The 24,729-nt window shown below is 39.3% G+C and overlaps 1 protein-coding gene across 2 annotated transcripts in view; it reads right to left on the bottom strand.

Moving 5' to 3' along the window:
- kif5ab (kinesin family member 5A, b) overlaps positions 1–24,729 on the bottom strand; it is a 67,758-nt gene that overhangs the window by 26,615 nt on the left and 16,414 nt on the right. For both annotated transcript variants that reach the window (XM_029277876.2, XM_029277875.2), the window contains exons 2-14: positions 18,388–18,475; positions 16,421–16,494; positions 15,952–16,056; positions 15,498–15,546; positions 13,617–13,672; positions 12,399–12,486; positions 12,084–12,208; positions 10,507–10,611; positions 8,910–9,058; positions 7,338–7,486; positions 3,430–3,629; positions 2,567–2,635; positions 1,207–1,413 (exon numbers count right to left, since the gene is read on the bottom strand). In XM_029277876.2, coding sequence (XP_029133709.2) covers positions 1,207–1,413; positions 2,567–2,635; positions 3,430–3,629; positions 7,338–7,486; positions 8,910–9,058; positions 10,507–10,611; positions 12,084–12,208; positions 12,399–12,486; positions 13,617–13,672; positions 15,498–15,546; positions 15,952–16,056; positions 16,421–16,494; positions 18,388–18,475 — 1,464 coding nt within the window. The remainder of the gene's footprint in view (positions 1–1,206; positions 1,414–2,566; positions 2,636–3,429; positions 3,630–7,337; positions 7,487–8,909; positions 9,059–10,506; positions 10,612–12,083; positions 12,209–12,398; positions 12,487–13,616; positions 13,673–15,497; positions 15,547–15,951; positions 16,057–16,420; positions 16,495–18,387; positions 18,476–24,729) is intronic.

The raw sequence follows: 24,729 nt of genomic DNA, 5'->3' as shown, positions 1-24,729 counted from the left end.
CAATAGCTTTTTTCTTAAGGCTTCCACGCACATAAATGTAGGTGATATGCATAATCAGGAACGTGATGGTGTGGTTGGATTGACAGGGACCAAACAATCCCAACAGCTGGTGTCTTTGATTATTTGTTGCTTAGATTAGTTGGTGCACGTAAAGTGACTGACACAGAGAAAAATAAAGAATTGATAAAAACAGAAATCTCTTGTGTGAAAATCTAAAAACTTTAGAAATTAAATTTTGTTCAGTTTTGCTCTCTGAAAGTTTTCAAGGCTTTTAAGTCTCGCAGCCCATCCTGATTAAAAATTCATTTTTATTTTCCAAACTTTTCAAAGCCTCTAAAAACTGACATGAATGTGTTTGACTAAAATAACTTAACTCCCCAGGCTTTCTGTTTAAACTATGGCAGATTAAACTAACTCCAATTAAATCTTCTGGCCTCACTCGATGCTGCTTTTAAACACAGCCTCAAACAAGCTGATCAGTGAGAAGATGACAACTTCTGTAGGGAATTTATGAGGCTCCTCTGACAACTGACCTTAATAATGAAAAGTTTATGTATTTGTCTGGGGGGCTGTCTTTATGATTTCCAGTGACAAATTTTGGACAAAATTAGAAATAAACCAGAAAACATCTCCTCAAATGAGTCATCTTACAGGTCTCCCCCCCCTAATTCCCATGTTTATGCAAAAACATTTCAGTTAAGCTGCTGACTTCTCTCGAGTAACTTGAATGCTTCTTTCTCCACCTCTTCCCACCCTATATATTAATACTCTTCTTACAGTTCACGTTTGTCTCTCAGTTATCAGTTCATGATTGCTTGCTGCACAATTTATCAGAATTTTCTCTGTTATCTTTTCTCCCATGCAGCTCACTAATTTTCCTCATTATCTCTCTAATTGCATTTTAACAAGCAGTTGTACACGTTGTGGAAAGACAGGGACGAAAATCTGAGGAAACTTTTGTACCTAAAGTCTTCTTTTCTCGATAATCTTAAAAAAAAATTTAAACTTTACAACTATATATACTGCGGGGATACAGTATATGTCCATGCCTTTATGGCTTTTATTGCCAGAAATAAAATGCACAGTAACTATACTTCTCTCTTGATTCTTGTTTGTCTTATCTCTTTCTCCCTGCTCGGCTGTTTTTCGTGGCAATATAAATGTGCCTTTGTGGCATGAAATGAGCCTTTAGGAATTCAAACCCACCATTTTCTTTGCAAGCTCTTCAGCCAGCAGCTTGTTCTGCACGCTCTTCTCCTCCACCTCCAGGCTCTTTTGGTCGTAGTTGACTGCCAGCTCCTCCAGGGCCTGGAGGACCTCTTTGACCTCGGCCTTGGCAGAATCATTCTCTGTCTGCAGCCTGCCGAGCTCTGACTGAACCTTCTCACTGTCCCCTCTGGATGATGCTAAAAGCTGAGGGACAACAGAAATTGAACAACTGAAAATAAACCGTTTTGAAATGAATATTTCATGTAAAAAGGGAACAGAGAGAATCACTGTATCGGAGCATTGTATACAACGAGCATCCACTTCATTATTCACAAGGCTGAGCGGCTATAGCTTAATAAATCATAATGTATTTTTCCCTAGGTAACAGAAGATAAGCATGTGAACAAGCTCTGTTATACAATACAGGTGTAATTTAGCAGATTAAACATATATCAACAACTATTACTTGTCACTGTAAGAGGTGACATTGGCTGCCATGATTTTTCCTTGTATTGCCCTGCTTTACCAGCTGAGGGGCATTTTACTAAATGGATGTCATTAGATGTCGATTTTGCTCTACCCAGGGTGTGTTTGCACTGCAGCATACAGTCTGCTTTGCCAAATGGATGTAAAATCATGTTACTGTACACAAGCTACAGCTGGGTAGTTACCATCGTGTCGGCCTGACCCACAGCAGGACTACTCTAGGATATAAATGAACTCATTCGGCAAATTTGGACTCTCTCACATGGCAATGCACTACATGCCACAGCTCGCTTCAGCCTGTTTAGCCCACTGGTTTAGCCACTGTTATGATTACATGCTGTAAATTCTCCACTTTACTGCCTTTTAATGGAGTCTTTTAAGTGCTGTTTTTTTCCCACAGGTGGCACGTACTGGCACCCAACCCTGCTAAGTAATGATTTGTGATGTGAGAAAAATACAGTAGACCCGCGTAAATGGCCTCTATATTAATGAGATGCTGATGATATCATCGTCTTAAGCTATTTAAAGTCACAAAAATAAAGCATCTGAAAGCATGGGCTTGTTTGTCTGTCAGCTCAAATGGTACATTCTTCAGTCCTCCATAAATCTTCACAACCATTTATTACTGAGCATTTTGAAGCCTATTCTTTTTTTAAAACTGCTGTTAACACTCAAATAAGCCCGCACAATACGACTTTATATTCTTCAAGAGCTTTTTTTCCCTCATTTATCTCAAGGACAGGATAATAAAACCTCTCCTGGCTGAGTTCTATTCAAAGCGTGGTTGTGATGGCCACGTTTTGCAGGACTGTGAGCCGTTTAACCGCAAACTGATGAAAGGGTTTAAAGGGGGGGGGGGGGATTTTTTTACCTCCTCCTGGTCGAGCATCTGCTCCTTCAGTTTCTCCACCATCTGGCTCTGGTGGTTGATCTCATCATCCTTCAGTGACAAGACAAACCCAAGGAATATTAAACAGTTCATTTACATGCTTAAATCAAATGTGTTTTCAGTTTAATGCTATTCTAGAAAGACAGGTAAATTATCAACGAAAAGTTTGTATCGCCCTAAAACATGTGTATCCCCCTCTCTCTTAATGATAAACTTCACTACTTTAATCCAGTAACACCAAATATAATGCCACCAGTGTGTTGTGTAAATAAATTAACTAAACTTTTAAACATGTTAACATCATTCATAAGTTCTGCTATCTTAGGTGTGCCGCTTCAGAGGAGAACATTTTAAATATATATTCATACCACATGAATTGCTCTGTAATTGTGCTCTGCTGCATACCATGAATATACCTCCAAATGTGTAGAAAATAAAAGGCTATATTTCTCAGAGTCCTTGTGAAAAAATGCAAATTGCATCGGTGCATTAAAACACAACTGGTTGTGCATATTGAATGAAACCCGTTCATAAAAGCGATACAATTATACGTAAGAGCCCCGTGGAGCCCAGCTAGTGTGCATAGTTGATGTACTTAGAATAATAAATTAAACCTTAATGCTTCTCAATGTAAAACATTGCCATCTCTCCGATGACATCTTTTCCAAATAGTCCCTACATTAGTCACTGTGTGTCTGATCGTGAATTCATTAACGTGCATAATTTATGTATGATATACCCTTTATGTTCATGTGTGCATACCCATGCAGAAATCTCCGTCTCTGTGTGTAAACAGATTTACATTCAAACAATCAAATGGTTCACGTGCGTCACCCGTTTGCTACCTTTTCATCAAGCTGTTTGTAAAGCTTGCGTATCTCCTCCTCATACTTCTGCCGCTCCTCCGCAGAGATGTGCACCACAATGGAGGAGGCGTCAGAGCATGGGCTGCAGATGTCGAGAACGGGCTCCTCAGACTCAGGAAGAACCCGGGGGACGTCCTCAGTTTGTGGGCTCAGAGGCTCCAACACAACAACATCCTCACCTAAAGGCGAGGGAGAAAATATTCAGTGTTTGTAAATGCGGTTCTCTTATCTCAGCCAAATCCTCCTCCATGGATTTATGCATAAAAAAGGGATTAGTGGAATCATCTTCAGTGTCTGTCCTTTCCTTACCCCTGAATAGATTGAAATCTGATGTTCGAGAATTGTCTGCTATAAAAACCAGCTTCCCTTTCATTTGGCTCAACGGGCGCTAAAAATACAAGACCTATGTAACATTAAAATGTCAAATGTCCCGTGTCTGACTCTTGCAAAAACTGTTCTGGTAGTTCACAAAGAAAGAAATGAATCTGGAAGAAGTGAGAAATGTTAACAGGGCACAAATGCACACGCTTAATGACATGAAGAACACAGAAAAAGGTCTGCTCTGACAGCTACTGACAGCTACTCTGGAGTGTAATGTGTTATAATTGTAATGCTCTCTCTCACACAGCATCGAGGGTTGTATGCTGATGTGACACAAGGGATGATTTCACCGTTGTGTAGGCCCCATACTTGATTTATTTAACACATAAGCAATTCACAGTCCTAAGACTAAATCTAAATCTTTCTGCTAAAAGGATTACCGTACAGAGTTCAGCGGCAATTTTGTTACAGTGAGCGATGTGCTGCATATTTGTATCGAAGCAGTAATAGAGAGGTTAACGGGATGCCACAAAGACAACAGAAACAGTGGTTCACATCATGACTACTATTGTGGTTATCATTATTATAGTCAAATAAAGCACATTTCTCAATGTAAGGGACAGGTCAGGGTTTGGTTTATAGTTAATAAACTTTTGTGTTGTCTCAAATCACTGTTGACTCAACAGATCTTCACCTTGCCTTACCTAACTATCTGCTGTGTGTACGAATAGAGTAGTTAACTCCACTGAGTTTGAGGATCTTGCGCTTTGTGTAGATTTTGGCGCCCCCTTTGGCCGCCTACAAGTCTAATCTATTTGCTATGTTTATCCTGTACACATATAAGTTGTGTTTTAATAATGAAAAACTTCATCCTGCTTCATTTTACAGACAAAATAAATAACTTACTGCTGATCTTTGCATTGTTTTGTGGTTTTGGCAACATGCTGTAACTCACTTCTACTGACACCTACTCTGCAGCAGTGTTGTACTAATTATTATTATTTAGAAATGATGTACTTTGTCCATTATGGTCTTGCTTGCTATTGTAGCTCATAAAGAGACATCGGTATTAATTTCATAACCAGCTAAAAACTCCTTAAAGAAGCTTTAGAAGATGTTTTACTGCTAATAATGTATATTCTCACTGTTTTAACAGAAAATGTAATCTAGTGATAATTGTGTCATCCTCAATTCATATATGTTAGTCAAATTTGACTCCAGTGTTTAAGAGCTCTGATTTGACATCCTGAGAGGAGGATGGATCAATTTGGAAATCGAGCACTTTGCCCCTTTAAGACAAGGTCAGTGTCATCCATAGTTTAGACAATACACCTGGCTGACACCTTTTAGTGATTTGTTGCTTCTTGTCTGGTTGAAAGTGTGCTAATCAATAAAACAAGGCTGCCTGGTTAAATGCAACAAAACATAAAAACACACGATTGAACAGTGTAGGAGATTCCTGACCCTCCTCCCCCCCCCCCCCCCCCCTTTTCTGAACTGAGAAATTTACTATAGGAGACAGCTGTTCTTGTCTTTGGGCCATCCTTGAATAAAAAGTTGTGTAATGTGGTACAAGATGGAGGTCAGCAGCTATTGTCTCAAGGAGCTGTTGCCCTGAGGAAAGCAACAATATAGGGAGTAGTATGGGAGGAATGGGGGGAAATGATGTTGTCAAGATGATCCATTAGGAAATTAAAAGTTTAACTCGTGAGCGAAACACAGCAGTATGTTAGAGGGAGATATAGTGTGTATGTGTTTGAAGGAGAATGAGAGTAACCGAGAGGGATGAAGCAATAAAATGACTAATTTTCACTGATAGGTTGTCAATAAAGATATGTTGGAGCGTTTTTAAAATTCAGGTCAAGCACAGAGGAAATTATCTCCAGAAAAAACAGCTGGCATGATTCATTACACCTCTTAAATGTCAGCCCATCAGTACCATTGAGAGCTCTGACATTTGAACTGACCTACAGTCTAGCAGGAGATGATGAGAAGAAAGAATTGTGTCCTGTATGTGTATGCGTGTGTGCAGTGCTGTATGCCCTTGTGTTTTTGGGGTTTAGGTACGTGTGTGTACTGACATGGGAGAGGATCAGGTTAAGTTATGACTTCTCTGTAGCCGTGATTAGTCCGTAACAGTGTGAGGATTAATAATACATAAGGATTTATAAAATATAAAGCTCTCTAGGCAATGCTTGCCCTCAGGACAATGTGTGGGGAATCCAATTATACAAAGTGTAAAAGTCTGAATATAGGTATTTTTAAGTGTTGTGGCACAAAGCCAGCAGGACTGTTTGTCTCTCTGCTCATATCTTCAATGACTTGTATTCCGATGATCTCAAATAAAATTAAATCTGTGTCTATGTGGTCTGAAAAATAATCTATAGGGTAGCAGCCTGGTAAAATTTCCATTTCTATATGTATGTACTTTTCCATGCATGAACAGGGAGTATAACAAGAGGTGGAGAATTCAGATTTTTTCCATAGGGGATCATATAGAGGCTGTGCTCTCTGGAACAGATTCCCATTTAAAAATGTTTCCTAAGCTGTAGCTATAGGTTTGTGCAATAGCACCATGGTGTTCTTATCTTTTTCACTTATTAGTATTGTGTTTTTTGCAGGTCATGTGCAAGATATCTGTTGTTTGTAGGCGTTATAGGTATGTGCTTCTCTGGTTTAGAATAATTCTTTTAATTTGACTGAAAGTTACATCATTTTGGAGTCATATTTACAACAGTAAATTTAAATAGGTTGAGAGTCTACAGCCATGCTTACATCTCTGTGAGACTTTTTCGATGCCCAGAAGTGATGTGAGATAAATGCTAACTCAGTATGATAAAATGTTAACAGAGACAATGAGGACATGGTTGATACTATGTTTACGCTTTGCAATACCTCAGTTGAGCATGTTTCCATGCTTATTGTTGCTGAATAGGAATAGTGGTAAGCGGAAACTAACTGAGGAGGAAAGAATAAACTGCAATATTATTGGTTTTGAAAATATTTGGTCTTTTAATCAAAATATTTAACAAATTCTAAATTTCACCAACTGCAAAAAATCCCCAAGGATATGAATGTTTATTTATTTTTTAAAGTTTTTTGGGGGGGCTTTTTTGCCTTTATTGGATAAGACAGCTAAAGAGAGACAGGAAATGTTGGGAGGAGAGAGTGGTGGACGACATGACAGACACCGAAATGAGGACTTAAGCCCAGGTACATGAGGCATATGACATAGATGCTATGCTATTGGCGCCCTGAGGATAAGAATGTTTGAAGCAAAAAGAACGGCAACCCATTCAGCAACTTGGATTATAATTCAGTCAGAGGAATACTAAAATAATTAGGAATAATCCTCTTGAGATCATAAAAGTCTGAGATCAAAAATCTTCCCTAGCAGCGGAGATGCTGCAGCCTTCACTCAACATAAACTGTTATTCTGACATTAAAAGTGCAAATTCTGTCAAAGTGCCATAACAACATTTTTCAGCGCCCTCTTCTTTTAGAAGACATGTTTATATATTCTGTGTTGTTGTGAGGTGTCAGCATGTTAACAGTGTGGTAATTACCGCTCCTCCAGTTGTTCAGCTCCGCCTCCAGTCTTTGAATTGCGTCCTTCATTGACCTGTTCTTCTCCTTCTCCTTCTCGTACTTCTTCTTCCACTGCTCGGCTGTGAGCTCCAGGTTCACTGATACAGTATTTCTAATGGTCTTGGCTCTAATTAGGGAGAAGCAGGGAGAAACATAAGAACAGATGAGAGGAAAAGCGAAGGAGAACATATAGAAAAGAAAAGAGGGGGGAAAAGGGAAAAGAACAGCAGAGAATAAAGAGGAACTGTCAACAAGGGTATTTGAGCCTTGGCTGCTCATTGAAAGTGGTCTTGCATCTCATTCATTTGTATGCAAATTGTGTTTCTGCCAAATGTGCTCTATGGCGCATGAAGCAAGAGGGTAAGAATTCACATTGGCAGAGGGTCCAAACCTCTGAAAACATACTCACATCAAATATAGCAACCATGCAAATCATAGGAAGAGAGAATGCATGAAGAGAGAATGTATGTACTATAAATAATAGCTCAATTATGACGCAAACAAGGGGCGTCGCAGAGATGAAACATTCATGATGCTCCAGCTGCAGCACTAAGCTCCACTCATGTTAAATTCTACATCGGTGGCCATCGTTTAATTTCACACTCCAGTGGGAAAACACTGTCCACCTTATTAACTTATCCCCGAGACAAACAGTTCTGTCTTAATATGTTCATCAAATCTGAATTTAGATAACACTTTATTTGGATAGTACAGATGATGAAACATCAGATGGCAATAAAGTTAATGTTGAACGTTGAATGTTGAGTGGAAATGGCTTTTTATGCACTAAATTTTTAACAGTGTGTACTCAACCTATTCAACCATTAAAGCCCTATTTCTTAAAGTAACTAAATGTTTTAAATTAGAGGAAGCACAGACTCAAAATTTCAGTGAGCTGACTTAAATTGTGCCACTCTCGCTTCAACTTGTACATTTCTTTTACCTGATATTTTCATTACGCTAATCTCCAAACAAAGTGCGATAGAAATGTGTTTACTACCGTGTCATAATGTTTTTGGCATATTGATTTTTAAACAGCGATTAATCCTGGTGTTCAGCAGCCACTGTGGCTGACAGAGAGAGATAAGAAACCAAGTTTTATGTCTGCTGTGGATTCTATCACTCCCTTTGCTCCGTCTTACATTATTTATTTCCACCAACTCTCATGTCACTCTCTATTTAAGGGATTCAATTGTAGAGGGGGGAAAAGTCTGGGGATGCATAGGGAGGTTTTTTCGGGATCTGTCATCTGTTGACACTGAGCTATAGCTGAAGAAATCAAGTAAGCAAACCAAACCTCTGCTCCTTATGAGTGCAGCTTCACCCCCTTTAGATTAGAAAAGATGCTCTTTAAGTAATCTAAGCACGATCAGAAAACAAATTGCAACACAAACTCTGCCTGCAAAGCACGGCAAGGGGCTGCCAAAAGCAAAGTTGGAGGCAGTAATATCTGAGGGGTATATCTGAGTTAAGCAAATTGAGAGGCATCTGAGAGAGGCACAGATGCACAGTGCAGCAGCCCATGACTACTTAACATGACTGCATGTTACCTTTGGCCAAACATCAAGGTAGATTTAGTCTCTGCGTCATTGTAGCTGGAGGGAGAGCAACAGATGAACATGGTGGTGCGACAGTTCCCGCCCAGCGAGTCCTGTAAGATGCGAGTCATTTTGCTGTCACGGTACGGCACGTGGGATTTCTGCAGAGAGATAAAGAGAGGAGGGAAGAAAGGGAATACAAAATGGCGAGAAAGGCTTTGGAGAGAAGAAACCGCACACGCTTTAAAGATAGTAAAAAATGCTCTGAATTGCTGAATGGTCAAATACGTTCTTGTCTTTTTAAAAACCAGAAAATACGATGCTGTGAGCAGCACCAGCACAGAACAAAAGGAAGAGGAGGATTCTATCCCTCTGATGCATCATTCACAGAGTGAACAGTTTTTTTTTTTTTTTTTAACCTTTGTAACGTCTTCAAAAAAAGGCTGTGTGTAATGAATAAAGAATGAATGCCATGAAGATTTATGTGAAGGAAGATGTGGTAGGAATTTACAGTCCATTTAATGGAGAGGTCCTTAAGAGTTATAGACAGTTATATAATACGAGATGGTTAATGGTTTAATTACCCTGATGGAGTTTTGAAGGACTCTAGAGTGGGCAGGGTGAGCTGGTACGTTTGTTTTGGGTTTCTTATTAAGAAAACATAATCAGATGAAGCAGCATTGGGGGTTATGGATGATGGGGCAGAAAACAAACTAATGTGTCATTGCTGCATTCACATAACTCAACTTCAAGACAAGAATTTCATGTGAATGGGAGCAATCAACAAAACACAGATTATTCAATTGTGCTTTTTTTCTAAGCTTTTAAAGTAATTGCTTACCACAATATCTTTGCAAGGAGACCCTACTGTTTTACATTAGGGAAAGATTTTTCTTGGCATATCAAATTTTGTTGGAGGGAAAGCTCAACATTTTGGGGAAAGTACTTATTTGCTTTGGCACGAGTAACATGAGATAATTAAGAAAATACTGAGGCATGGGCTTAGATAAGCTTGGTATAAAGCCTAGAAATCAAAAGATACTGCTAGCCTAGCTATATTCAAAGGAAACAAAGACCCGTCTTCCATCTCAAGAGAAATCATAAGCATGCTGTATTTTGTCAGTTCTTGTTTTATTTGACTGGATGGAAAATCGGTGTGTGATGTAGACTATTTCTCAGCAAGGCACAGGGACTTCCTGGAGGAGCCAGGGTGGATGTTTCTATTCCTTGCTTAGTATTTACAGTATAAGACCAGCATTTTCCTTTTACCTTACATTTGGCAAGAAAAACAAATGTCCCCTAAATGTCAGGGTTATGGACTTAATTGTTATATGCAGAGAGAAACTGGGCTAATACATTATGTACTGCCATCTGGCTGCAAGTGACTGGTGATGTTATTTTACATACAAATGGATTTTAAAGTTGTCAAGGTTGAGCTGTTCAAATTCCCTCTATTTATTTTCTGCAGGTAAAAGTAAAAAAAAAAAAATGTTGGGCAGCAGGTGTTAGGTTTTGAAGAGAAATAACTTGGATGAAAAAGGATGAAGCAGCCAGCATCCACTGAAGGTCTGACGGATAACATGGACTAAAGAGTACTTCTTCAACATACCGTTCCCTCGGCCAAAGCTGAGATGACGTTCCCCAGAGCTGACAGAGACCTGTTGATGTTCTTGGCCTCATCCAGCACTGATCCCTCTGCGCCTGTCTTACTGACCTGACACAGAAAACACACACACACACACACACACACACACACACACACACACACACACACACACACACACACACACACACACACACACACACACACACACACACACACACACAAATGGGAGGAATTAGCTCCTAATCTGCTCTTTCCTATTTATTAACACGGTCTTGTAGATGCTTTGGTTTGAAGAAAATAAATGATCTCTTATAGTAAGTCCAAAAAGGATCTTGATAACGTCTATGTAATATCAAATGTACTCAATACTGAATGAAAATGATGCTCTTGAATGTCTTTTGATCAGCATGTTGTACACAGGCAGGTATACGATTAATACGATGTTGTCAATAATAAACAAATGGTGAATGGGGTTTAAAGGGAGCTGTTCTTTAAAACAAAATCATCTGGAATTCAACTGCTTAGAAACTCAACACAGCCAATTAATTTCAAAATATTGTCCCCGAAATATGTCTCTTTTTTTCCATTCTCAGTGTAGTGTTATAAAACTTTTCTTTTTATAGTAAGCACGAAAAAAATGACGGTGCAGTATATGACTGAACCATTGCTTTTTAAAGTGATAAAGAAAGACACAATCGTCATGGGATACAATTATTTACAGCGAGAAAATGTGGAGCTTGATTATGAAGGAGAGCAGTTCAATCAAATCATGCTGTGGAGCGTTAACCAACTTAGTTCCTTCATCTTTAGTACCAAAGTCTGAGAAGTCGTTGGAGCAGAACCACTTCCACCATCGACCCCCTGGGATGACTGAGACAACTTATAGATGCACTTATTAGGTAGAAACCACTGCCGTCAGCATAAATCTAGACTTTATGGCGATCTACTACTCAAGGTACACACTCTATTCTATATTCTGCATCAATACTATCAACATGGGACGATACCCACAGGCAAGGGTCCAGTTCAGCCAGGGCTCTAATGTATTTTCTGTCTGTGTTCAAGAGTATGACGTAAATCCTGGAGATAAATTGTTTTTTAAGACAATGTTACAAGTGAGCAACACTGGTGAAACCTAAAAGGCCCTGAAAAAAGGAGAACAATTAGTTGTTGATGGCCTTACTCAATTTGGCCTCTGTCTCGGCAGTAGCCTCTTTTAAAGCCTTTATGAAAAGAGCAAAATCATTTTTACTCAGAAAGGGACTTTTTGTCCATCAGTCGCCCTGAAAGGATTCTTGAAAAATGAGCAAACACCAAACTTCAAATTGCATCAGCAGCAGACTTATCCGAGCCCTGAAAATAGAATCAGTCCTCAGTGTATAAGCCAGATTCCTCAAAATTCCAAATTAAAAAGGAATTGCATAGGGTTTCATTAGTGCTTAGAAATGCTGAAAGATTGGAGTTAACGGCTTGAGATGATGTTTATCTGCTTCTTTTATGTCTATTTCTTTAAAGACATATGGTCTCTGTGTTATTCAATAATGAAAATTGTGAATGTCGTCAATACACATTAATCTTACCTTCTCACTACCAGCTAGGTCGACCAGGTACAGCTTTCCACATAGCTTTAGCTCCGTCTCCACGTTTTCTTGTTTAATGTTTATCAGGAAGATGCTGTGGCTGCGAGAACTGTGCTCATTCATGTCTGAAGAGCAGAAAGAGGAGAGGAGAGGAGAGGAGAGGAGAGGAGAGGAGAGGAGGAGAGACTTTAATTCAGAAGACCTATTACAGTAAGTGAGATGTTCACTTTGCACCTCATCATGGGTTTATCACCTCTGCACCTTAATGTTGCTATATTCAAACTGTGACAAAAATAAATTGGCAATAAGACTCACTGGTGACAGCAACGTGGCGGCTGGCCTTCCCTTCATCTATCACATCCATCACTTCCTCGGGGCTGGTGACAAATCGCTCTGTGCAGCCCTGGGTTAAAAAAAAACATGTTTATTTATTTCATTTATCTGTGCTGTTAGGAAAACTGATGGTATACTCCTGCGCACGATTAGATATTGTCTTGTGCACACAAGACGTAATTATATTGTGCGCACAAGTCAAATATAGTGTGCGCTTTTTGGGACTTCCGGGGCTCCGTAGATATTGTTAAACTTCAACCCTCAACACTTTAGCGAGCTGCTTATTTGTTTGTAAAATGGAGACTGATGTTAGCTCGATCAAATGAAAGACATTGCTTAATGATAAATGAACTTGAGCTTGTATAGCGCTTTTCTAGTCTTCTGACTAATCAAAGCCCTACTCATTTACACCCATTCACACACTGATGGCAGAGGCTGTCAGATAAAGTGACCATCAAAAGTAACTAATCATATGCATACATAGTCATTCATAGTCATACCCCGTCGACAAAGAAGCAGGAGCAATTTGGGGTTAAGATCTTGCCCAAGGACACATCAGCTCCTGTGGTTGCAGAAGCTGGGAATTGAACCCCCGACCTTCCGGTTGAGAGACGACCAACTCTACCACTGAGCCCCAGTATGTTAGATAAACTTAACCAAAGGACCTATTCCTAGAAAACAGCTAGCCTGGCTGACCCACTGTAATAACACCGATCTATTGTGTTTGTTACATTTTTTAAGAGTATCAAGAGGGGTCACTAAGACAGGGGGCTCTGAAGATTATTTGGCTCATAACTAATAAAGCAGGAGTAGACTTCAGGCAATTATGAGGTGTGCCAAAAAACGCTTGAAAAATAATCCCTTAACAAAGCAAAGTGACATCTGTAAGTTGGGTTTCGAAATTACAAACTAATGAGCTCAATGCTGCTAGATGACTTTGACAGAGTCAGGTTAGCTGTGCCCCCTGTCAAAGGTTGATGCTATGCTAAGCTAACACCTAGCTGGCTGTATCATTTATTTATATATGTATATTTTAGAAACAAATATGAGTGAGGTATCTGTCATGTTGTCCAACCCTTCACCAAAGAGCAATTATTTCCCAAAATGTTAAACTATTTAAAATTGAGCCATAAAACAGTACCATGTGAAAAGTGAAGCAGAGAAAAGAAAGTGAATCATGTCAAACTTCTGTTGACTCACCTTTACATAAGGAACTCTGTATTTGTCTTCGTGCACTGACAGGTTGGTTTTCGTCACTGGAGCGTGAGGGGAAATGAAGGGAAATGTTTTTGTGTTAGTCAAGCGTTAATTTATCTGTGTTTTTGTTATGTGTCTAATTTGAAATGAGTGCGCAAGTGAATGTGTGTTTTTACTGTCGGCATAACTATAATCAGACCTGACTGTGTTCCCTTCATCTAAGTGAGTCACACTCTGGTTATGTGAAGGTAAAAATATGTGAGGCTCTGGCTATAAATGTATCTAATGGACCTGAATTATTTTAGCCAAAGTCACTGAGACATAAAGGTTAAACAAATGACTCGGCTGTGTCCACAAACAAAATACAAATTTTAGGCAATGTCTCTTGTTGGACCAAATTCCTACTTTAGTTTTTTAAAGTCCTGTCTTGTCGATGATAATTAAATTTCACCAGATTTTGTGTTTTTTCCTTGAAGTCTCTGGTGTGTGCATTTGTGTTTCTGCTTTGTGCGTTCTATCACCCTACAGACATCCTTTTTTCCATGCAAATACGTCCTCTGGGTGTTTTTTCTCTGTGCTGCTTCGATTCATCTCGCTTGTTGTCGGCTCTTTTTTTTTTTTTTTTGTTCATAGCTTAAATGTTCCTCAGCTGCTGTGAACTCTCCTGCATACAGATGAGGGCTTTCAGAACGGTCTCTGGCTCGATTAAAGATGTAATCACAAGGCTGCTGCCTACCTCTCCCTGCGACGCCTCTCCATCATTTTACACGGGTTACATCTCAGTGATAAGACTATGAACTGTACTGTTGTGTTCCTGCAGTTTGCTTCACTTCCACAGGTTTATACTATGAATAAAAAAAACTATAGAAAAAGGCAAACTGGTTGTGTACTCTTCCAATCTAACACCATAAAAAAAAGCTTCTTGAGTTTACTTGCTGCTATGGTAACTCAAAATGATAAGGGGTTATGTCTACCGCAGACATTTTTGTGATGTATTTATGCATTTATTTGTAGTTGTTTCTCTTCGAAGTCATTTGTTGTTTTGTTTATCTTTGTCATTTTTAATCTCTTTCTAGTCGTTTTGATCCCAGGCTGCCCGCTTTTGAGGACTGTAGCCTCTGTTCATGGATAAACCACTAACCCACCAGCGCAGCAGCACACCAATTTAAAAAATATCTCCGTTCATTTATTGTTTCATTTTCTTTCCAGCAAGACCTGCTGACAGTCACTTCAGCAGTTTTCTAGGAGGCCCAAACCCCAAGGCCTAAGGTTTACTTTTAGAGATAAACTTTTTGAACTTCAGGGTTTCTTCAGATTAATATTAATCTTTAGATTAATATTAATCTTTAATATTAATATTAATCTTTAATATTAACCTACATAAAATCCTTGAATAATGTACAATGCCAACTCACTTATTTGAGAATACTGAATTGCTGTAGAAAAGTAATGATTTGTTTTTGTATTTTCACCCAAAAAAGCATGAAGACAAGGTTTAAGTACATTTGCAAGCTCTGAATTATGCCTGCAATCAATACCAATGAAGAAGGTCAAACTGTATTAAACCCAAGTGTTGAGAAATAGGGCAAAAAGAAATCCATGAGCCACTGGGTTCCCTTCTCACTTATATCAAATTAAGCTGTGTGTATGAGTATAATGAACATGTAATGTTCAACTTTAATTATATCGTCTCTCACTGGGTTTTGTAAGAAGATTATTTTATTTAAAGTTTTAGTAGGAAAATTAATGTCAAACTATAAAGAACAACCATTGTGTCACTGTAAAGATTTGAAACTGTGTAGTGCAAGAGAACTGCGCTATATTGACAAATATCAGTGGTGTGTTTCACTGCTTATTAGTCGTGTGTTCAGTGCAAAAACACACCATCCAGCAGGTCCCGGATTTTATCCATGTAAATCTCAAAGTAGGAGACCTGAAGCAAAACAAAGAACATGTGGCGGATGATTATTGAGAAGATAAAAAAAGACAATGAAAAAAGTAAGTGCTATAGATAGAAGAAGACGTGTTAGGGATGCTTATTGTGCAATTATGTAAAATGATGATGCAGTAATCTGTCCTCCTCTGGGCCTGCAGAGGTATTATCCTCTATTAGAAGACTGTTGTGAGAAGAGAAAACAGCACAACAAATAATGCAGGATTATCAGGATTTCATACCATGATTTATTGATGCTCTGCTGATTCCACTCAGCCCATCCATGTGAGGATTACATCAGAGGCCCGAGCTTTATTCCCAGAGTGTATCACAGTGTGTAACAGTAAAATTGAGTATCCCTTTGTGTAATGCTTGAACAGACACACATGGAAAATTCACACCAACCTTAATGTGGAACTCCAGATTCTCATCCAGGGCAAATATATGTTCGAAAATGTCCTCTGCGATACGGGGGATGATTCCCATTCCCTGGGGATCGTGAAGGTTCCCCTGCGGGAGGAAAAACCATAAGATAAGAAGTGGAGAGAGAGAGAGAGAGAGCGTGAAGAGCAGGATAAATGCAGACCTTGGGATGAATTAGGTGGAGAGAATCGTAAAAGAAAGGAGAGCAGAGTGGCTTTTGACTTTAAAAGGAACAGGGTTGTTTCCCAGAGAGAGCTGTAAAGTGAGGTTAGCTCCCACAGAAAGCTGGTGAAGAGAGATAGCGAGTGATGACAGTGATGGAGGGAGATGTACTGTCTGGGCGAACAGAGCAGGAGATACCAAGATGGGGAAAGAAAACGTGTGTGTCTGTGCATGCATGTGTGTGCCTTATAAAGAAGTCTACCATTTGAATTATTTAGCAATACTGTACCTCCATGGTGTGCGTTTTTCCCGAGGAGGTCTGCCCATAGGCAAAGATGGTCCCATTGTATCCACCCAGTACATCTAAAATGAGAAAAGAAGAAAATGAAAAACCTCTTACAGAAAAAGGAATTGCATAAAAAAAGAGGTTTGATTGTAAAACTGAAGGAAAAAAAACAAGAACATTAGACAAAATAACAGTTTCATCCAGACATGAATGGAAAGAAAAAGGGACAAAAGGGTTGACAAGTTCCTGTAGACAAAGACAAATATCTCTGACCTTTGCTCCAAAGACGGATCAAACTGTGCTTCAGTGAGCCTGTGTGCACTCAGATGAACATGCGCTTTAAGCTTGGTTTGCCGCTGAACGACCTCGGCGGCTGCACACAATAAACAACGTCTACCTGCAGGGTTAAAGTCACCAGGAGGCATTCAGGGAGGTACGGATATATTATTCTCTCCATTCATCTGTTAGGAGTGGCACTGAAAACAACAGCTCCTCGCCATTTGAGGTTATAAAAGCATCAGTTGGCTGAATGTCATATTGCTGACTAGGTCTTATAAAGTTCTGTGGTAAAAGTCAAACGGTGGATAAAGGAAAACACATTGCCCTGAACCGCCGGCTGCCACAGTTTTAGCGGACCACAGAAAAATCACAAAGGCTCTCAGCTGAAGCAAAGAGACACCTTTCCCCTCCCATTCGTCAGCTTTACATAGTAAGGCACCGAAACAGAGTGCAAGAGAACAAAGAATAAAGAATCTGCCTCTGAGAGTAAATAAAAACAGCGGGAGATGAGGTCTCTTTACAACAGAGGAATACAGAAAGAGATACAGAGAGAGAAAGGACAATGAGAAGGGCGAGAAAACAGGTGGCAAACATAAAAACAGAAAAGGAGAGTGAGTAAACATGAATGCGTCACAAATCCAGCTTTCTCAGGCCTTGCTGACCCTCTTCGTAACCCTTCTCCCCTGATGAATTACCAATCCTTCTTATCATCTCCTTTCTTCATTTTGCTAAATCCCAAAACCTTGAATCCTTCCAACCCTTGTGTCGGGTTTCATCTCGCCTCCTCTTTCGTCTTTCCTCGGCCTACGCGATAATCTCACACTCTATAAGAGATCTCCCACCGCATCAATCTGTTTTTCATGCTCCATATAGAGCGGGCTCACTTGCTTTGAAGGTGGCAAAAGATACGAGACCTTAACAAGAGGGGAGAAAAGAAGCAGAAATATGTAGAGACATGCAGATGAAGAGAAGGGCGGGGGGGGAAAGAAGATTTGACTCTTCAGGGTGTTGGTTTTGTTTGATCTCGGGGCCTTCTGGATATGCTACTCCCGCTGTGCTGGGATAAGCATGTATTTTGTAAACTAGTGAATTTTTGATGCCCATACCTGTGGGTTGTGTGACCACATTTTGACATGGAAATTGGTTTTCTCACTCGCTTGTGAGGAGCAAGTGCAGATGCATGCTTCGGGCAATTAGGTTTCTACCAAAGTGTCAGATATGACCTTGTGTTTCACTTTGTCACTCACTCTTCCCTCTCATGTACATAATTTTATGTCCTGCCTGTGTGTGTTTCCAATTGTGTCCAACACCCTTGTTTTTTCATCTGATCCTTAATAGTCTCAGACTTTATCCTTCTTCTCGTTACTTATGTTTTTTTTAAACTAAATACATTAAATGGTCTGCTTTTGGGTGCTGTCTTTTTCTGTTAAAAACAAATGTGTACTCTACAAAACCATTTAGGCTGATTTATAGTCCAAAATTTCAATACAAGATTTCTAATCGTTGAAGAGGATAACATTTTTGGAGCTTTAATCAGCCAGTCAAAAAAAAATGTTGGATTTGTATCAAACTTGATTTTGGCAAAAAAACCAGAGGATACGGTGATTCAAGAAGTCTTTGCTTTCTCCCTCATCTTGTTCTGCTCATACAGCTTGGATAAAATAGAAGAGAAAAGCATGTACTTGACTCACCTTTGACAATCTGCTTGGCGCAGGTGTTGTAGACCTGTTCCTGTGTGGTGTTGGTGGGAAACACCTGGTCAAACACGTACGACTTCCCCTGCGAAAATCCAACACAGACTCAAGTCAGTTACATGACGACACTGACAGTTTAGAAAGCACTCCTGACCACTTTCAACACCTCCTCCTCCCCTGCGACTCGCTGTTAAATCCAACCCAGGAAGTTTGTGAAGCCGAGGAGAAGTGTGTGGATGCATGTGTGTATCTGAGTGTGTGAGAGAGAAAGACTTCACACATTATGTTCCACACTTAAACATTATGTAAAACCATATTGCGACAATAAAAAAAAGGCCACACATCAATATTTGCTTTACGCACAATGAACGTGCTTTATTTGTAAAGTGTCCATCTGTGTATATCAGGCATGGATAGCAGCACATATATCACATTAAGGGCCCCATCTGTCTGTTCTGAGTGGTGTGCGAGTTTGTGTTGAATATTATGTGTGTGTGTTTTTTACGAGTGTTTTGAATGAGTGCAGTGCAGCTTGAAGCCTTGGGCAAGTCTGTGCGACCCCGAGAGAGACAGGAAGAGACATCACATGTGAGGGGAAGCCATTAGAGGCAGCGTTCAAGGACTCGAGGAGTGGAGTGATGGAGTGAAGAGACGTGGAGTGGAGGAGTAGAGCAGAGGAGTGAAAGTGTAGATATGGCAGAAGAAAGTGTGTGACCTGAAACTAAAGGATTGCATTTGTAAAAGAATAAAACACAAAGAGTAAAGGGTAAAAAAAAGAAAGAAAAGAAAGCCATCAGGAACCTAATAAGACAGCCAACCAGCTAGCAACTAGGCATTAAACTAGTCACACAGCCAGGCAGAGATAATTCAACAGTCTTTGACTATACCATTCAACCAACTAATTAGCCAGCAAGCATTATTCAGCTCATAAGCTATTTCACCCAGATATTCAGTGAACCACACAGTCAGAAAATAATGAATTGCAGAAAAACAAAGTTCTGATGGCAGAGCGGGTCTGAGAGCAGTTTAGTGTCTAAATTAAAACAAGGCTGTACGAGGCTGTAATTTTACAAATAGTGTATGAGCGACTGGGTGAAAGGATGTATGTTTGTGTGAAGTTCAAAGCCGCAGTGTCTGTAATAGTACAAGACAGCCTGCACCTCCCACAAACCCTGCAGACATCCAGTGTGAGACGCAGAAACACAGAGAGACTAAACTCCACACTCACACACACACTCACAGTTTCTGTTTGGCTGCAAGACTAACATATTGCGGCTCTGTCTCCTGGAAATTACAATAATTTACTGTATGTCTTTTTTTATAATGAAGAATTTTTGATAACTTATGCACAGTTGCAAATATTTAGAAACTGAACGTATAGGTTTACTGGTGACATATTTCTTTGTTTTCTTTAAAAATTAGCAATCTTGCGACACCATACTCTGGTATTGATAAGAGTGTTAGACGTGGACCCCAGACAAAAATAGGGTGACAGTCACCACTTTGTATTCCCGCAATCCACCCAATCTTCATTCTCCAATTTTAAGCACGATATACATAAATATTGTGTTTCAGCCTTAAAATGTCAGTGATTATTACATCATTGCATGCAATCAGGTAAGCAGTTTTTTTAATATACGAACATACGTCCAAGGAGAAAAAAGTTGCACACTGTACTCTACAAAAGAATTTAGGCTGATTTACAGTCCAACATTTCAATACAAGATTTCTAATCATTGATAATATTTTTGGAGCTTTTTTTTTTTCAGCCAGTCAAAAAAATGTTGGATTTGTATCAAACTTGATTTTGGCTAAAGCAGAAAAATTTTAATTTTAGACCACATCTGTCTCTCATAAAAGCAACACTAATACCACAATGAAATTCTCACAGTATTGGAATTATATACAAGCATAGTGGTTGAGCATGCAGATTTACACATCATAGAAGTCAGCACTATTGGCCTTGGAGAACGGAGGACTTAACACGAGCAGACACAGGACTCATCTTGGGTGTTGACCTATATTTAACCATGAAACGTGACTCAGTGATGTCTTTTTTTTAAGCCTGCAGAAAGGCTGCTTACTTCTCAAAGCCCAACAATGAAGGTTTCTTATGTAATCTGGATGTTCTGTATAGTAGACAGGATTTGTATTGGACACAAACCAACCATTTTACATCCGTATCCATATTGCCGTGAGGGTTGCATAGTGAGTAGGAAGAAGGAGCACCAAGTTACATAAGCAAGGCATTAAATCCATACAAGCTCTATAGGTCTTGTTCTATAAGCTGCCCCAACTAGGAAAGAGAAAGCAATTTCCCTACATGGGAACCACATTACACTTTATTTTATTATAAAGATAAAACCACATGCATTCATCCCCAGGGAGAAAGATTAAGAAGAAAAAAACAGGATCAGGGATTTAAATTCTTTAATCATGGAAAAAAAGAATACGAGTGTGTGGGCTGCTCCATCATGCTGCCACACACTGAGCACCATCTTGAATGCTATTAGTTTTGATTAGTCCTAATAAGCTCACCAACAGTGATGCTAATGCCTTTCACTGTTACATAATCTACCGTAAAGAAAATGACATTTCAACGTGTAGAAACATGTTACGTACTGCCCTTTACTTAAAAGCCATACTATTTAGGAGGACGCTTTAAACCAGGATTATTTCTGCACCAGTGATCTGGGATAAAGTTCTTCAATAATCCAATGCACCTCCTAGCTGTTTTACATATGGGCCCTGCTGCCTCTCATGACTGTTATTATCAACAACTACAAAATATATAAAGACTTTACTATGGCTTGATCATTTCTTTATCTGTAGAACCTTTGTCAAAGAGTGAGATAAGATAGCCTAAAGGTCTCAATTTTAAACAATACACTGTGTTCTGGTTTCTCTATCCATCCATCCATCAATTACCAAATGTCCCTCTAGGGATTAATGAAGTCTTTCTGATTCTGATTCTGATTCTGATCTAGCCTATTTATGTTTTTATTTTGTTTGGTAATATAAGTAGCTGCTGATGATCCCTGATCCATGACAACATGCATAGCCAATGGTGATTGCAGGATAATATTCCATAGAACGCACAAGAACCATCAGCCATATATAACCTTTAAAGCCTAGACTCACATATGCACATACGTGCTCTCATGAGTGACCGTGCAAATAAAAGAAAGACAGATCGGCTGATTCAACGTGAAAGTCTGATTAACCCCATGTCTTTTTAAAGGCCAGCCAGAATGTCTGAAAACCAACAGCCAGCTATACTACATGGGCAAGAAACTACATTTTCCAGATTTGCAGAATATGTGAATAAAATGTCTGCAACTGATTTAATCACTAAGTCACATTATTTGTAGGACTGTGGCAAAAGAGACGAAAAGAAAGACAACAAAATGCTACAGCGACAAAACATATCTGCCATGATTTTCCCCCCTCAGTTTGAAGTTAATTTGGCGCTTGTTTCTCAACCTCTTACAGAACAGCATCTTGATTTATTCAATTATGACTGATGTTCATCAGTAATGCAGTCAGTCATTTGTTAGTCTTGTATTCCTGAAATACCTCTTTAATCGATACACAGCTCACAGCACTGTAAACAGCTCTGTCAGTGGAAAAATGGCAAAATTTGCAGAAACTTCATGACTGTGTTTATGTTTAGTGTAGATTTGATGATGGATTCCTCACAAAGCTTTTGGATCATTAGGGGTATGGACAAGTTGCTGGCTGCGAGAGCAGAGCGTCACTAGGAGTGCCCGGAATGTTTTCAGGTAATTTACCTCTCACCTAAAGCCAGTGACATGAACTAAATATGTGTTACTCACAAAGTTATTGGGTGAATGAAGCCAAGAAGATTATTCGAGAGTTCAAAAGAGTCAGTATATAAAGCAGTATAAAGCAAAGAGTTGAAAGATGTGCTCTACTGTTGTCATAGTTTCATTTTCAAGAAGAAAACAAAAGTCCCTATAAAATGTATTCACAGTGTGTACAGGGTTACGGCTGCTGGCACCCTGCTGACAGTTGATGGACTGAGATGATAAATTAACCTGATTAATGAGAAGTGTATTTTATTTCAGTCGCAACAGAAAACTTCACCATTGTGATATTTCTTCAGGCCCTGTAAAGAAAATATTTTTGCTGCCAAAGTTGACACATTAAGATTAGACGAGCGTTGCTTTCTCAGTCTGCTAAGAGAGACTTTAGATGTTTTTCTCTTGACTCTCAAAGCATCTGTTCATAAGAAAGCATCAGGAAAGCAACTATGGAAGGAAAGAAAATGCAATTTGTGCCACTCCCTGTAGCTGTAGCTGAAAATCAAGGAACATTTCTGCAAAACAAGACTCTGAGTGGGAACACTGACCTCTAACTTTACAGCCCGAGCTTTGCATAAAATAATTTGTTCGAGACAGAAGCTGAAGACATTTTGGCAAAACCCAAGCTTCCATTTTTTTGTAGCCTAATTCTTGTCCATATTCTAATAAGATGAACTGTTTGGTTGTTGTTTCCAAATGCTGTAATCACAGCTGCCGGTACAAACAAGCCTCCCATCAGAACTGATTATGCCTGACTCTTTTGCCAATGAGCCATTTGTAATGCTACACAGCACACATGCAAAACACATTTACTATCAGAGAGGCAGTGAGGGAGTGAGAAATCATGATGTGGTCTTCATTGGGGTGAATAAAATGAGTCAGTTACATAAGCGGGATGAAAAAAAACAGCCCCTTTGCTGGTCATTTGTTTTGCTGTCTGTGCCTTTACAACACTAATCTGCACCTGTTCTGCTTACACATGATAATATCCTACAGCGCTATTACACAAATCTGTGAGCTCACCATGTCTACATGTCCATCTCTTACCCTTTTGCGTTGCCTAGGTGTAGAAACAATTTCTTCTTTGTGTTGGTTGTTAATCTAACTGATGTATTTTCAATGATGTGCATGCCCGCTGATGTTGAATTCTGTAAATAAAAACTTGAATATGTATGCATGTGTTAGTGTGTTTCTGTGTGTGTACATGTGCAGATAACATTTAAAAAGATGCTGCTACATGCTGACATTGTTTGTGGCCCTCAGCTTTGTATGAATGTCAAACACCCACATGTCCTGTCCAGCCTGCAATGTGCTGCTGTCTGCCAGGAAACAAAAGGGTTGCAGGCAGACAGAGAGAATGAGACGGACAGCTATAAAAAAAAAAAAAAACGGCAAAAATTATTGGCAGCAGGCAACAAAGCTGAAAAAGAAGACTTGGGTAAACTAAACAAAGAGAAGAAGAAAGTAACCAGTGAGTACCAGTGGCCAGAGTAAAAAAACAAATCCATAAAAACAGCATAAACAGAAATAAAAGAGAGGCAGAGAGGGTGAAGTACTATCAGAAATCGCAGAGTGGGAAGGTGGAGAACATACAGCATGAGAAACAATCGACCGAAAGCAAGAAAATGAGATAGCCAGAACCAGAGAGAGAGAGAGAGACAAAGGAATGAAGGGCTGCAGCAGCAGCTGTTGAATTTAGATGGAGGTCTTCTGGTACAGAGGGTTTAAGACCCCTGGGACCACAGAGGCCCCTCTCTCACCAGAGGGCCTGGCAGCAGCCTAACAGCAGAGTGCACAGACACATTTGAGCATTGCATTTGTGTCTTTGTGAAAATCATTTATTATAATGAAGGTACAAACTAATTATAAAGGAGAAAAAAAAAGTGTTTTCCTGTGCAGTCTGCAAATGTGATGTTAAAAAAGACAACTACAGCTTTTTGATCATTAGCTAAAGCATTGGATAAATTATACAATTATTCCCTTATGATACAGTACAGTAAGGTTTAAGAGATCAACATGGATATTAGACATCCACCTGAGAGGAAATGTGGACCATATTTCTTGGGAATTCATACAAGAGGTAATGAGATGTTCAGTTCAGAATCACAAATGTCAACTTCATTGGGCCACTAAACAAAAAGTTGCATAAGATACTAGGATGTGAATGTCAATTTGTTCCAAATCACCTAGTACAGTAGATGCTCAAACTTTGACATGCAGCATAAAAAGTCAGGGGATACATTCACATCTTTTTGGCACAATTGATCCTGTTTTCATTGCTGTTGAGACTTTTCATTCAAAGGTACACATTTGAACCTCATTGTGACTATCACAACAGTCAGGAGGATTCATCTATTTGGACCAAATTTCAAAATTTTAATCTTAATGTATCCAGTAGTTATAACGATATTTTGGTCAAAAGGGTCGATGGACGCTGCCATGCTCAGAATGAGTCCAAACTGAACACAACAAAAGCAACATTAACCAAAAAACTCTGCTGTTCTATTCTGAAGTG

This window comes from Labrus bergylta, chromosome 5 (genome assembly GCF_963930695.1).
Source record: "Labrus bergylta chromosome 5, fLabBer1.1, whole genome shotgun sequence".
Classification (NCBI taxonomy): Eukaryota; Metazoa; Chordata; class Actinopteri; order Labriformes; family Labridae; genus Labrus; species Labrus bergylta.
Note: the sequence above shows the minus strand (reverse complement) of the source record. Positions and strands in the feature narration are given on the sequence as shown.